At 45.1% G+C, this 14,160-nt stretch overlaps 1 protein-coding gene across 1 annotated transcript in view; it reads left to right on the top strand.

Annotated features, from left to right (window-relative positions):
• LOC123483879 (reelin-like) overlaps window positions 1–14,160 on the top strand; it is a gene marked incomplete at its 3' end in the record, with an annotated part of 132,781 nt that overhangs the window by 86,978 nt on the left and 31,643 nt on the right. The window contains exon 2 of the mRNA XM_045213857.1: window positions 6,188–6,295. Within this exon, the coding sequence (XP_045069792.1) occupies window positions 6,188–6,295 (108 nt within the window). The remainder of the gene's footprint in view (window positions 1–6,187; window positions 6,296–14,160) is intronic.

Raw genomic sequence — 14,160 nt, 5'->3', positions numbered from 1 at the left:
AGACAGACAGAGACTAATAGACATGTTGGAGACAGACAGAGACTAATAGACATGTTGGAGACAGACAGAGATTAATAGACATATTGGAGACAGACAGAGACTAATAGACATATTGGAGACAGACAGAGAGTAATAGACATGTCAGAGACAGACAGAGACTAATAGACATGTTGGAGACAGACAGAGACTAATAGATATGTCAGAGACAGACAGAGACTAATAGACATGTTGGAGACAGACAGAGACTATTAGACATGTTGGAGACAGACAGAGACTAATAGACATGTTGGAGACAGACAGAGACTAATAGACATGTTGGAGACAGACAGAGACTAATAGACATATTGGAGACAGACAGAGACTAATAGACATATTGGAGACAGACAGAGACTAATAGACATGTTGGAGACAGACAGAGACTAATAGACATGTTGGAGACAGACAGAGACTAATAGACATGTTGGAGACAGACAGAGACTAATAGACATATTGGAGACAGACAGAGACTAATAGACATATTGGAGACAGACAGAGACTAATAGACATGTTGGAGACAGACAGAGACTAATAGACATGTTGGAGACAGACAGATACTAATAGACATGTTGGAGACAGACAGAGACTAATAGACATATTGGAGACAGACAGAGACTAATAGACATGTCAGAGACAGACAGAGACTAATAGACATGTTGGAGACAGACAGAGACTAATATATATGTCAGAGACAGACAGAGACTAATAGACATATTGGAGACAGACAGAGACTAATAGACATGTCAGAGACACAGAGACTAATAGACATATGGAGACAGACAGAAGACATGTTGGAGACCGACAGAGACTAATAGACATGTTGGAGACAGACAGAGACTAATAGACATATTGTAGACAGACAGAGACTAATAGACATCTTGGAGACAGACAGAGACTAATAGACATGTTGGAGACAGACAGAGACTAATAGACATGTCAGAGACAGACAGAGACTAATAGATATGTTGGAGACAGACAGAGACTAATAGATATGTCAGAGACAGACAGAGACTAATAGACATGTTGGAGACAGACAGAGACTAATAGACATGTTGGAGACAGACAGAGACTAATAGACATATTGGAGACAGACAGAGACTAATATACATGTTAGAGACAGACAGAGACTAATAGACATGTCAGAGACAGACAGAGACTAATAGACATGTCAGAGACAGACAGAGACTAATAGACATGTCAGAGACAGACAGAGACTAATAGACATATTGGAGACAGACAGAGACTAATAGACATATTGGAGACAGACAGAGACTAATAGACATATTGGAGACAGACAGAGACTAATAAACATGTTGGAGACAGACAGAGACTAATAGACATGTTGGAGACAGACAGAGACTAATAGACATATTGGAGACAGACAGAGACTAATAGACATATCAGAGACAGACAGAGACTAATAGACATGTTGGAGACAGACAGAGACTAATAGATATGTCAGAGACAGACAGAGACTAATAGACATATTGGAGACAGACAGAGACTAATAGACATGTTGGAGACAGACAGAGACTAATAGACATGTTGGAGACAGACAGAGGCTAATAGACATATTGGAGACAGACAGAGACTAATAGACATGTTGGAGACAGACAGAGACTAATAGACATATTGTTGACAGACAGAGACTAATAGACATGTTGGAGACAGACAGAGACTAATAGACATGTTGGAGACAGACAGAGACTAATAGACATGTTGGAGACAGACAGAGACTAATAGACATGTTGGAGACAGACAGAGACTAATAGACATGTTGGAGACAGACAGAGACTAATAGACATATTGGAGACAGACAGAGACTAATAGACATGTTGGAGACAGACAGAGACTAATAGACATGTTGGAGACAGACAGAGACTAATAGACATGTTGGAGACAGACAGAGACTAATAGACATATTGGAGACAGACAGAGACTAATAGACATGTCGGAGACAGACAGAGACTAATAGACATGTTGGAGACAGACAGAGACTAATAGATATGTCAGAGACAGACAGAGACTAATAGACATATTAGAGACAGACAGAGACTAATAGACATGTTGGAGACAGACAGAGACTAATATACATGTTGGAGACAGACAGAGACTAATAGACATATTGGAGACAGACAGAGACTAATAGACATGTTGGAGACAGACAGAGACTAATAGACATGTTGGAGACAGACAGAGACTAATAGACATGTTGGAGACAGACAGAGACTAATAGATATGTCAGAGACAGACAGAGACTAATAGACATATTGGAGACAGACAGAGACTAATAGACATGTTGGAGACAGACAGAGACTAATAGACATATTGGAGACAGACAGAGACTAATAGACATGTTGGAGACAGACAGAGACTAATAGACATGTTGGAGACAGACAGAGACTAATAGACATGTTGGAGACAGACAGAGACTAATAGACATATTGGAGACAGACAGAGACTAATAGACATGTTGGAGACAGACAGAGACTAATAGACATGTTGGAGACAGACAGAGACTAATAGACATATTGGAGACAGACAGAGACTAATAGACATGTCAGAGACAGACAGAGACTAATAGACATGTTGGAGACAGACAGAGACTAATAGATATGTCAGAGACAGACAGAGACTAATAGACATGTTGGAGACAGACAGAGACTAATAGACATGTTGGAGACAGACAGAGACTAATAGACATGTTGGAGACAGACAGAGACTAATAGACATATTGGAGACAGACAGAGACTAATAGACATGTTGGAGACAGACAGAGACTAATAGACATGTTGGATACAGACAGAGACTAATAGACATGTTGGAGACAGACAGAGACTAATAGACATATTGGAGACAGACAGAGACTGATAGACATATTGGTGACAGACAGAGACTAATAGACATGTTGGTGACAGACAGAGACTAATAGATATGTCAGAGACAGACAGAGACTAATAGACATATTGGAGACAGACAGAGACTAATAGACATGTTGGAGACAGACAGAGACTAATAGACATGTTGGAGACAGACAGAGACTAATAGACATGTTGGAGACAGACAGAGACTAATAGACATGTTGGAGACAGACAGAGACTAATAGACATGTTGGAGACAGACATAGACTAATAGACATGTTGGAGACAGACAGAGACTAATAGACATATTGGAGACAGACAGAGACTAATAGACATGTTGGAGACAGACAGAGACTAATAGATATGTCAGAGACAGACAGAGACTAATAGACATATTGGAGACAGACAGAGACTAATAGATATGTTGGAGACAGATAGAGACTAATAGATATGTTGGAGACAGACAGAGACTAATAGACATGTTGGAGACAGACAGAGACTAATAGACATGTTGGAGACAGACAGAGACTAATAGACATGTCAGAGACAGACAGAGACTAATAGACACATTGGAGACAGACAGAGACTAATAGACATGTTGGAGACAGACAGAGACTAATAGACATGTTGGAGACAGACAGAGACTAATAGACATGTTGGAGACAGACAGAGACTAATAGACATGTTGGAGACAGACAGAGACTAATAGACATGTTGGAGACAGACAGAGACTAATAGACATATCAGAGACAGACAGAGACTAATAGACATATTGGAGACAGACAGAGACTAATAGACATGTTGGAGACAGACAGAGACTAATAGACATATTGGTGACAGACAGAGACTAATAGACATGTTGGAGACAGACAGAGACTAATAGATATGTCAGAGACAGACAGAGACTAATAGACATATTGGAGACAGACAGAGACTAATAGACATGTTGGAGACAGACAGAGACTAATAGACATGTTGGAGACAGACAGAGACTAATAGACATATTGGAGACAGACAGAGACTAATAGACATGTTGGAGACAGACAGAGACTAATAGACATGTTGGAGACAGACAGAGACTAATAGACATGTTGGAGACAGACAGAGACTAATAGACAAATTGGAGACAGACAGAGACTAATAGACATGTTGGAGACAGACAGAGACTAATAGACATGTTGGAGACAGACAGAGACTAATAGACATATTGGAGACAGACAGAGACTAATAGACATGTTGGAGACAGACAGAGACTAATAGACATGTTGGAGACAGACAGAGACTAATATACATGTTGGAGACAGACAGAGACTAATAGACATGTTGGAGACAGACAGAGACTAATAGACATATTGGAGACAGACAGAGACTAATAGACATGTTGGAGACAGACAGAGACTAATAGACATGTTGGAGACAGACAGAGACTAATAGACATGTTGGAGACAGACAGAGACTAATAGACATGTTGGAGACAGACAGAGACTAATAGACATGTTGGAGACAGACAGATACTAATAGATATGTTGGAGACAGACAGAGACTAATATACAGACCCCTACACCACTTTTTTCAAATTGTTCACCCAATTCCCCAAAAACTGAGGGGGAATCCTAGGTCAGTTAGCAGCTATTGCTCCAAACAAGTTTTCTTATTTCATGTACAGAACACAAACAGACACCCAGATACCCAGACACCCAGACACACAGACACCCAGACACACAGACACACAGACACACAGACACCCAGACACCCAGCCACACAGACACACAGACACACAGACACAACAGACACACAGACACACAGACACACAGACAGCCAGACACACAGACAGCCAGACATGTTGGGTTTGGGAGTGTTTCCTCCCCGTTGCCACAGGATCTGTCTGGTTGGCAACAGGCCAACCCATGAGCCAGTGATGTTTTACCTTAACTCCAGTGATTTAGTCCTGTGGCCAGTTATATGTTTTGATGCTAGTTAATGTTTTTACTCCAGTGATTTAGCTGTGAAGTCCTGCAGTGTTTTTCTGTTAGTGATTTAGTGATGTGGGCTTGTAGTCCTGTGGTCTTCTCACTCTGTAGTCATGTAGTCCAGTGATGTTTTATTATACTGAAGTTGTTCTCTTGTGTTTTTACACTAGTGACGTAGTCATTTAGTCCAGTGGTCCTGTCACTCTGTAGTCATGTGGCGAGTGGTGTTTTACAGTAACTCCAGTAATGTAGTCATGTGGCGAGTGGTGTTTTACAGTAACTCCAGTAATGTAGTCATGTGGCGAGTGGTGTTTTACAGTAACTCCAGTAATGTAGTCATGTGGCGAGTGGTGTTTTACAGTAACTCCAGTAATGTAGTCATGTGGCGAGTGGTGTTTTACAGTAACTCCAGTAATGTAGTCATGTGGCGAGTGGTGTTTTACAGTAACTCCAGTAATGTAGTCATGTGGCGAGTGGTGTTTTACAGTAACTCCAGTAATGTAGTCATGTGGCGAGTGGTGTTTTACAGTAACTCCAGTAATGTAGTCATGTGGCGAGTGGTGTTTTTACAGTAACTCCAGTAATGTAGTCATGTGGCGAGTGGTGTTTTACAGTAACTCCAGTAATGTAGTCATGTGGCAAGTGGTGTTTTACAGTAACTCCAGTAATGTAGTCATGTGGCGAGTGGTGTTTTACAGTAACTCCAGCAATGTAGTCATGTGGCGAGTGGTGTTTACAGTAACTCCAGTAATGTAGTCATGTGGCGAGTGGTGTTTTACAGTAACTCCAATAATGTAGTCATGTGGCGAGTGGTGTTTTACAGTAACTCCAGTAATGTAATCATGTGGCGAGTGGTGTTTTACAGTAACTCCAGTAATGTAGTCATGTGGCGAGTGGTGTTTTACAGTAACTCCAATAATGTAGTCATGTGGCGAGTGGTGTTTTACAGTAACTCCAGTAATGTAGTCCCTTCCCTTCCCCTCACCCCACCCTCCCTCAGGGGAATCCTTCTCACCTTTTCCTCTCTAATGGCCTTGCTAGAACCCTTGTTAACACCTGTGTTCTGAGCTTGTTAGGCTCGTTAGCAGCAGTGAAGGTGTGAGAGGAGTGGTGGTGTGGGGCATGTTCTCTGTCAGCTAGTGAAACATCACACTTGGTAATTTGCTACTGTATGTAGTCAATGTCAGGAGACCTGTGAAAGAAAGATACGAACCCGGCTCGCACACTGTTGAACAAACGTTTAGACGCAAAAGGTCTTCATAAAGCAATAATGTCATTTTCAAATGAATAAAAAATCTCTCTATTTCTGTCTCTCCACAGTGACCGTCTCCACCAGTACGTATTTTGATGGTCTGCTGGTGACCGGTCTCTATACGTCCACTCCTGTCCAGTCTGCTCCTATCCCTGCTCCTGCTGCCTTCGGCTTCGGTAAGTCAACCAATCCGTGCTTGACATCCTCAACAACATGTAGTTTAGTCAATGAAAGATAAGCCAAGCCTTCTATTCTACTGTGCTGCTGAGCCTAAACGACATGGAATTAGCTTTCCTTTCCTTAATCAGCACAGACTGGTGAAAGCAAATCACTTCCATCCAACTGTTGCTTTCAGATCAATGCAGATGAAGGAAATGAAAACTACTTCAGTGTATTCCCCACAGAACTGTGTGTGAGAGAGTCTGGAAACCTCACCCAGTCCATTGATACTAGTCCTATGGATGGATGGGACTGGGGTGGAGTCTGGGGATGGATGGGACTGGGGTGGAGTCTGGATGGGACTGGGGTGGAGTCTGGATGGGACAGGGGTGGAGTCTGGGGATGGATGGGACTGGGGTGGAGTCTGGGGATGGATGGGACTGGGGTGGAGTCTGGATGGGACTGGGGTGGAATCTGGATGGGACTTGGGTGGAGTCTGGATGGGACTGGGGTGGAGTCTGGGGATGGATGGGACTGAGGTGGAGTCTGGGGATGGATGGGACTGGGGTGGAGTCTGGATGGGACTGGGGTGGAGTCTGGGGATGGATGGGACTGGGGTGGAGTCTGGATGGGACTGGGGTGGAGTCTGGGGATGGATGGGATTGGGGTTGGAGTCTGGGGATGGATGGAACTGGGTTGGAGTTTGGATGGGACTGGGGTGGAGTCTGGATGGGACTGGGGTTGGAGTCTGGGGATGGATGGGACTGGGGTGGAGTCTGGATGGGACTGGGGTGGAGTCTGGGGATGGATGGGACTGGGGTTGGGGTTCATACACTCGAACTGTTTGATGGTTGAAAGAAGAAAAACAGATCTGTCAATGGAGTGGGGAAATACCGTAGAGATACAATACGTTCTGTTTAATGCTGTGGGAAATACATTAAAAACCACAGGATAAGACCTATCATTTAGACATTAGTTGGAACAATGGGCAATAGAGAAAGGGACCAAACCACATGGATCATATACTGACTGACTGTAGTATTAACGATCTATCACCAACTAGTACACAGGCCAAACAGTCATACTGTATTCATGCCAGGCCACAAACGGTCATACTGCTCTTGTTAGAAACTGCTTTGGAACATTCCAAAGATGAGATTATGGGAATTTCTGTGGAAACACGTCTGTGATATCATACTTTTATCTCAACTGTCAGCGTTAGGCAGGGGCTGGAAGTTCAGTGGAAAGATGTAATGACTGATGGATAGCTGTATCTCTATCATTGGTGTGTACTGGACATGGGCTCAATTTTTTTAAATTAATGGTCTGTGACTGAATTCTTTCTTACTTACTTACTCTTTGTGCTTGCTGAAACACCAACGCTGAAACACCAACGTTGAAACACAACGCTGAAACGATAGCTCTCCACCTCTGACACACTCTAAAGCCTGTTTGGTAGCTGTGCCCCATTACTGAATTCACAGGAATCACATGGTCATCATCAATCAAAGGGCTCAACAGAGAAGAACAGAAAAACTCTGTTTCATAGAAAACTAATGCACTGAGAATAACTTGAACTGAGATGGTTTTCTAAGTTGAGATATCTGCAAATGGGGCCCTTATAGTGTGCCAAGGTTGGGGTTGCCTTAGGGGCAGTGTGGTCATCATGCACACACAAAGAGAGCAGGGCTCCAGAACTGTGCCCAGGGCTCCAGGCCCAAACTGAATATACTATTGTAGCTGTGTTTTCCCCTGCTTGCCCATTGGCAGGCCTGATTTTTTGGGGGGAGGGCCTCCAACATTGCGTCACCTTTGCTTCACAGAGATGTCCTGAGCTGTGCCTGTGACTCATTCATTTGAAGAAGTTTGGGAGGAACTCACAGACTGATGGGCAGCCTCAGCAGGGTAGTCATTCACACAGGTCTCAGCTGAAGAGCTCTTGGTCTATTTCCATCTCATCCTCTCTCTATGTGTCCTTTAGGAAGTCCTCAGGGCTGAACATTTACACACTTACCCTTGGAGCACCAATACACCAACACAATGAAAGGTTCCTATAGAAGAGAAACAAGGGGGAGATGTATTAGTGTAACACACATTGCTGAACACCGTAGCAGGATTCCCAGCAAAGAAGTCGCCAGTCCAGTTCTTGTTTTATTGTTCCTCTATACCTCATATGTACCATCAGAATTCCCATTGAAGTGAATGGGAGTGTGGTGACCAGGCAAGCTCCGTAGTCTGGGGCGTTAGACCCAGCTGGTCTGCAGACCTTGGCCTGGTTGGGGCTCACATCTCTGGGGAAAGGAGACACCAGACCTGGGGGCCGCTGGTCCTGGAGGTCCCCAGAGAGGGGAGAGGGGAGAGGAGAGGGAGAGAGGGTAGAGGGAGAGGGGGAGAGAGGGTAGAGGGAGAGGGGGAGAGAGGGTAGAGGGAGAGGGGGGAGCGAGGGTAGAGGGTAGAGGGAGAGGGGGGAGAGAGGGTAGAGGGAGAGGGGGGAGAGAGGGTAGAGGGTGAGGGGGAAGAGAGAAAAACAAAGGGATAGACAGAGAGAGAGGGGAGACAAAAAGAGAGAGAGAGAGAGAGAGAGAGAGAGAATGAGGGGCGAGAGAGCGAGAGAGAGAGAGAGAGAGAGAGAGAGAGAGACAGAGAGAGACAGAGAGAGACAGAGAGAGAGAGAGAGAGAGAGACAGAGAGAGACAGAGAGAGAGAGAGAGAGAGAGAGAGAGAGAAGGGGGGAGATAGAGAACGAGGGCAGACAGAGAAAGAGAGAATTAGAGAAAGCAAGAGAACAAAAACAGGAGAGTCAGAGAGAGAGAGGGGAGAGTCAAAACACTCTTCCATGAGCACATGGAAAACCAGATTATTGATGAGGTAGTGTTGTAGCAGAGAGCCAGTGTTTCAAGGAGCCTCTTTGATGATAATGAAGTGGAACGATGACGTTTGGGATGTTGATGATGCTTTCAGTGTTGCTGTGACATGCTCAGTCCTGATGTGACACGCTTAGTAAGGACAAGGGGGTCATGGATCGGGGACGAGGACAGGGACAGGGTCAGGTGGGTAGGGGGTATGTAAGTCACTCTGGATAAGAGCGTCTGCTAAATGATGTAAATGTAATGTAAATGAGTGTGTTTGATATTCCTAGTGTCAACGCCAGGGTGTGGCGCTACAATCCAATCATCAGAGGCATAATCAGGCCACACATACAGACACACACACACACACACACACACACACACACACACACACACACACACACACACACACACACACACACACACACACACACACACACACACACACACACACACACACACACACACACACACACACACACACACACACACACACACAAACACACACACAATCACTCACAGTGCCATATTGTGCAGCTGGGTGACGGTGACTAGGGGAGTGAGGCAACGTGTTTAGGACCTGTCTCCTGTGGCTGTAACAGTGCTGTAGGGACATGAACCACAGGAATGAGCTCACTACCTAACTCACTCATACACAAAGGATGTACAAGCTTCTTAGGGGCTGTATTGACAGGGTAGAGCTGTTTAAAGTATTTAGTAAGGAGGAGGTGAGGGTTGAAGACATGAGTATGTGTTCTATCACAATCTATTATTATTACAGTACAGTATTATATCTGTTAGAGAGAGAGACTCTGTGTATAGTTCGCCAGTTCACTCTGCCAGAGGCTCTGAGTTGATGCCAGGGAGAAGAGAGATGGAGACAGATCAAGATTCCCAGAGAGAGTAAAATAGAGAGGCTGGGAGGCAGCAAGAGAGAGAGAGAGAAGAGAGAGAGAGAGAGAGAGAGAGAGAAAGAGACCTAGGGAGTGGGTATGTCTGCTGGTTAGTGATGTGGTGGTTCTGTGGTCAGAGCTGTGGTTGGGAGCAAACAGACTGCACGTAGGTCTCTAGTGGGAAAACACCCCACCAACCCACGACCTCACAGACACACACACACAGACAGAATGCACACCGGCCCCTAGTGGGAAAACAACCCACCAACCACCTGTCGGCCGGCCTCCCGGCTAACGTAGTCACTGCTCTCTGCTGCTCCACGGAAAACTCATAAAGACAAACACACACAGAGAGAGAGAGAGAGAGAGAGAGAGAGAGAGAGAGAGGGAGAGAGAGAGAGAGAGAGAGAGAGAGAGAGAGAGAGAGAGAGAGAGAGAGAGAGAGAGAGAGAGAGAGAGAGAGAGAGAGAGAGAGAGAGAGAGAGAGAGAGAGAGAGAGAGAGAGAGAGAGAGAGAGAGAGAGAGAGAGAGAGAGAGAGAGAGAGAGAGAGAGAGAGAGAGAAAGAGAGACAGACAGACAGACAGACAGACAGAGACATACTGTTCACACAGACATCCCACAGCGCCGGTTTATTGTAGTCCATAAACAACACCCTGCCACCACACTACTTTCTCTATAAAATTAAATAACCTTTGAGCCTGAGCTTTTACTGGGCCGTCAGAACTCAACACAATGTCAGATTAGTGAAAGTGTGACGTGTGTGTGAGTGAGTGTGTTTGGGTGATAGAGGTGCCAGTTAGGGCAGACTGAAGGATGCCAATGTCATGGGTGGTTATATGGCTTCTGTTTCGAACCATGGGTGTGTGCCATGGGGTTAGCTTGGTACTTTCAGTAAAAACTACAATCTGGGATTTTGTATTCCACCCAAAAGGCAGCCCTGACATTTAAACTGGGTGATTGAGCTGGGGAAATGTACATTTTACGTCACAAAAAGTTATAAAATGCCTGTAAATATCCCAGATTGTGCCTTTGACTCCAACTATACTGTGGCTCTGAGGTGTGCACGGGTGGCTAACCACGGCAGTTTATGGTGAAGTGATTAGCATGCTAGCCTAACCCTGCTCTAACTAGCTACATTGAGACATGCTGGAACAAAAAAAATAATGTTACGTTTGGGAGCCAGGCACTATTGAGAGAGAGAACAGAGGAGTGTGTCAATTGACTGTGGTTTTTATTGAAGTTTAAGTGAAGTGTACTCATGGGGCTTGCTAGGCTACAGTCTGGCTGAGGTGTAACAACCATTGTAATTGATTCGTTTGAAAGGAAATGTCAGGGAAGAGAACGCAGACAAATATATAAACATACACTCTTAAAAAAAAAAGTGTTCCAAAAGGGTTATTCGGCTGTCCCCATAGGATAATCCTTTTTGGTTCCACGTAGAACTATTTTGGGTTCCATTTAGAACCCCTCTGTGGAAAGGATCCTACATGGAACCTAAAGGGGTTCTTCAAAGGGGTTCTCCTATGGGGACAGCCGAATAACCATTTTAGGTTCTAGATAGCACCTTTTTTTTTTCTAAGAGTGTAGATCCATGGTTTTAGATCTTTGTTTGTTTTATGATGATTAAACAACTTCATGATGATTCATTACAGACATTTTCAGTGTACACTGTAAATAACCTTGCGTCTGTGTGTCAAATGTCTTTTACACACTGCTGCCAGAAAAGCAGCATGAGATTTAAATTCGTTTCAACAGAATTTCAATCGCTTTGTGTTTTATACCTTCTTTTAACTTGTATTCCATTAAAAAGCCCTTTCTTTCCATTCCAAGGCCATTGGCTTTAAAAAGGGAAACTCACATCCTTTAGATTTGCCCTTTTAAAACTCGTCCCTGTGTGTGTGTGCATGTGTGTGTGTGTGTGTGTGTGTGTGTGTGTGTGTGTGTGTGTGTGTGTGTGTGTGTGTGTGTGTGTGTGTGTGTGTGTGTGTGTGTGTGTGTGTGTGCGTGTGTGTGTGCATGCATGTGTGCATATTTGTAATTTACGTACATCACCATCATCATTCATTTAGTTTGCTGATTTCATAAAGGACACACACACACGTGTGTTGTATAAAATGCATGCTGTACAAAACAAGCAGTGGTTAAATTATATACAGTATAGGACCCCATAGGGACCCCACAGGGACCCCACAAAGCAATGTCACAGTTCGACTGATTTTGTAGCTCCACCCACTAATGAATGCAGAATGTTTTTCAGGCACATCAACATTTACTGAAACAAAGAAAGCCTCTGTAATGTAACATGTTGTGTAATGTATTACACACCGGGGCATGCAGGGAGGAGAGGAGTCAGTAAGGTTTCAGCCTGCGGTCTGCATGCAGTCAACTGTTGATTAAGACAGGGCTTTGGAAATGTCACAAAAACAGTGAGAGAAAAATAATGCTTGGATGAGAGTAGGAGGGGAGATGGAAAAAGGACAGAGACAGCGAGAGCTGAGAGAGAGAGGGGGTTAGAGCGATATATATATATATAGAGAGAGAGAGAGAGAGAGAGAGAGAGAGAGTAACGAATACTTCAAGATAGGTCAAGAAAATGGAAGAGAGAAGGGAGGAGAGAGAGAGAGAGAGAGAGAGAGAGCGAGAGAGAGAGAGAGAGAGAGAGAGAGAGAGAGAGAGAGAGAGAGAGAGAGAGAGAGAGAGAGAGAGAGAGAGAGAGAGAGAGAGAGACAGGAGGACAGAAAAAGCAGAGATAGCTGAGAGAGGTGTAATTGCAGAAAATGGCTAAAAGATGAGGAGGAGTGGATAACAACAGGGTGTCTGATGCAAATCAGACAGAGCAGGGAATTAGTGAAAGACGGAGGGGAGGATAGAGGGAGGAGAGAGAGAATTAGTGAAGAAGATGGGAGGGCGGAGGGGAGGATAGAGGGAGGAGAGAGGGAATTAGTGAAGAAGATGGGAGGGCGGAGGGGAGGATAGAGGGAGGAGAGAGAGAATTAGTGAAGAAGATGGGAGGGCGGAGGGGAGGTCATTCCCAGTGTGTGATTGGTGTCGCTGGCGTGCAGAGTCAGATAGAACCTTTAGTCACATGATAGATGTGTCATTTGGAACACCCCTGTTTATATTCTCCTTAATTTGCATATCTGTATGTTTTTTGCGGGGCATGTTTGGCACCTGCGAGAGAGGATCAGTCAAACACACACTGCGCGCACACACACACACACACACACACACACACACACACATAGATCTGGCCTGGTGACAAAGTAGACAGCTTAGTGACAGGGACATCCAGCACACACCCTGTCCCTCGATGATGGAGGGCCCCATGGTCACACACACACACACACACACACACACACACACACACACACACACCTGTGACGAAAGGGCACCTCGACTCACACTCACACAGATTAAAAACTAAATTACTGATTAAAAATCCCTCTGCAACTTGTGGATGAGCAGGCACACTCCGTCTTTCTGTCTCTCTCTCGTTCTCTCTCTCCAGTTCTCTCTCTCTCTGTCTCTCTCTCTCTCTCACACCGGTACACACACTGATCAAAGTGACGGCTTAAGGTTGGTGTCAGGGCCCTCTCTGCCATAGAATCAGATTGGATGTCAGTTAGCTGTCAGAGAGATGAGAGAAGGCATCTCCTCATGTTGTTATTTACAGACACACTCCCAGGTGTCTTTGCTACGTTCCAGGTTCCAGAGCTGTGTTTGTGTGTCTTCTGTACTTACAGTCCCTGGAGAGAGAGAGGAAGAGGAAGAGGTCTGTATGCTTCTCTGCATGCTTCAATCAGAGCATCCAAGAGGAGAAAGCAAAAAAGAGAGGAAGGGGAAAGAGAGATAGAGGAGATGGGGGGAGGAAGGGTGGAGGGAGAGGAAGGGTGGGGTGGAGGGAGATGAGGGGTGGAGGGAGAGAAGAGGGGTAGAGGGAGAGGGGGGGTGGAGGGGAGAGGAGGGGTGGAGGGAGAGGAGGGGTGGAGGGAGAGGAGGGGTGGAGGGAGAGGAGGGGTGGAAGGAGGGGAGGGTGGAAGGAGGGGAGGGGTGGAGGGGGAGGAGGGGTGGAAGGAGAGGAGGGGTGGAGGGAGAGGAGGGGTGGAATGAGAGAAGGAGAGAAGGGAAAAAGAGAGGGG

Source organism: Coregonus clupeaformis, unplaced genomic scaffold, assembly GCF_020615455.1.
Source record: "Coregonus clupeaformis isolate EN_2021a unplaced genomic scaffold, ASM2061545v1 scaf0161, whole genome shotgun sequence".
Classification (NCBI taxonomy): Eukaryota; Metazoa; Chordata; class Actinopteri; order Salmoniformes; family Salmonidae; genus Coregonus; species Coregonus clupeaformis.
This window is presented reverse-complemented; position numbering and strand designations above follow the sequence as displayed.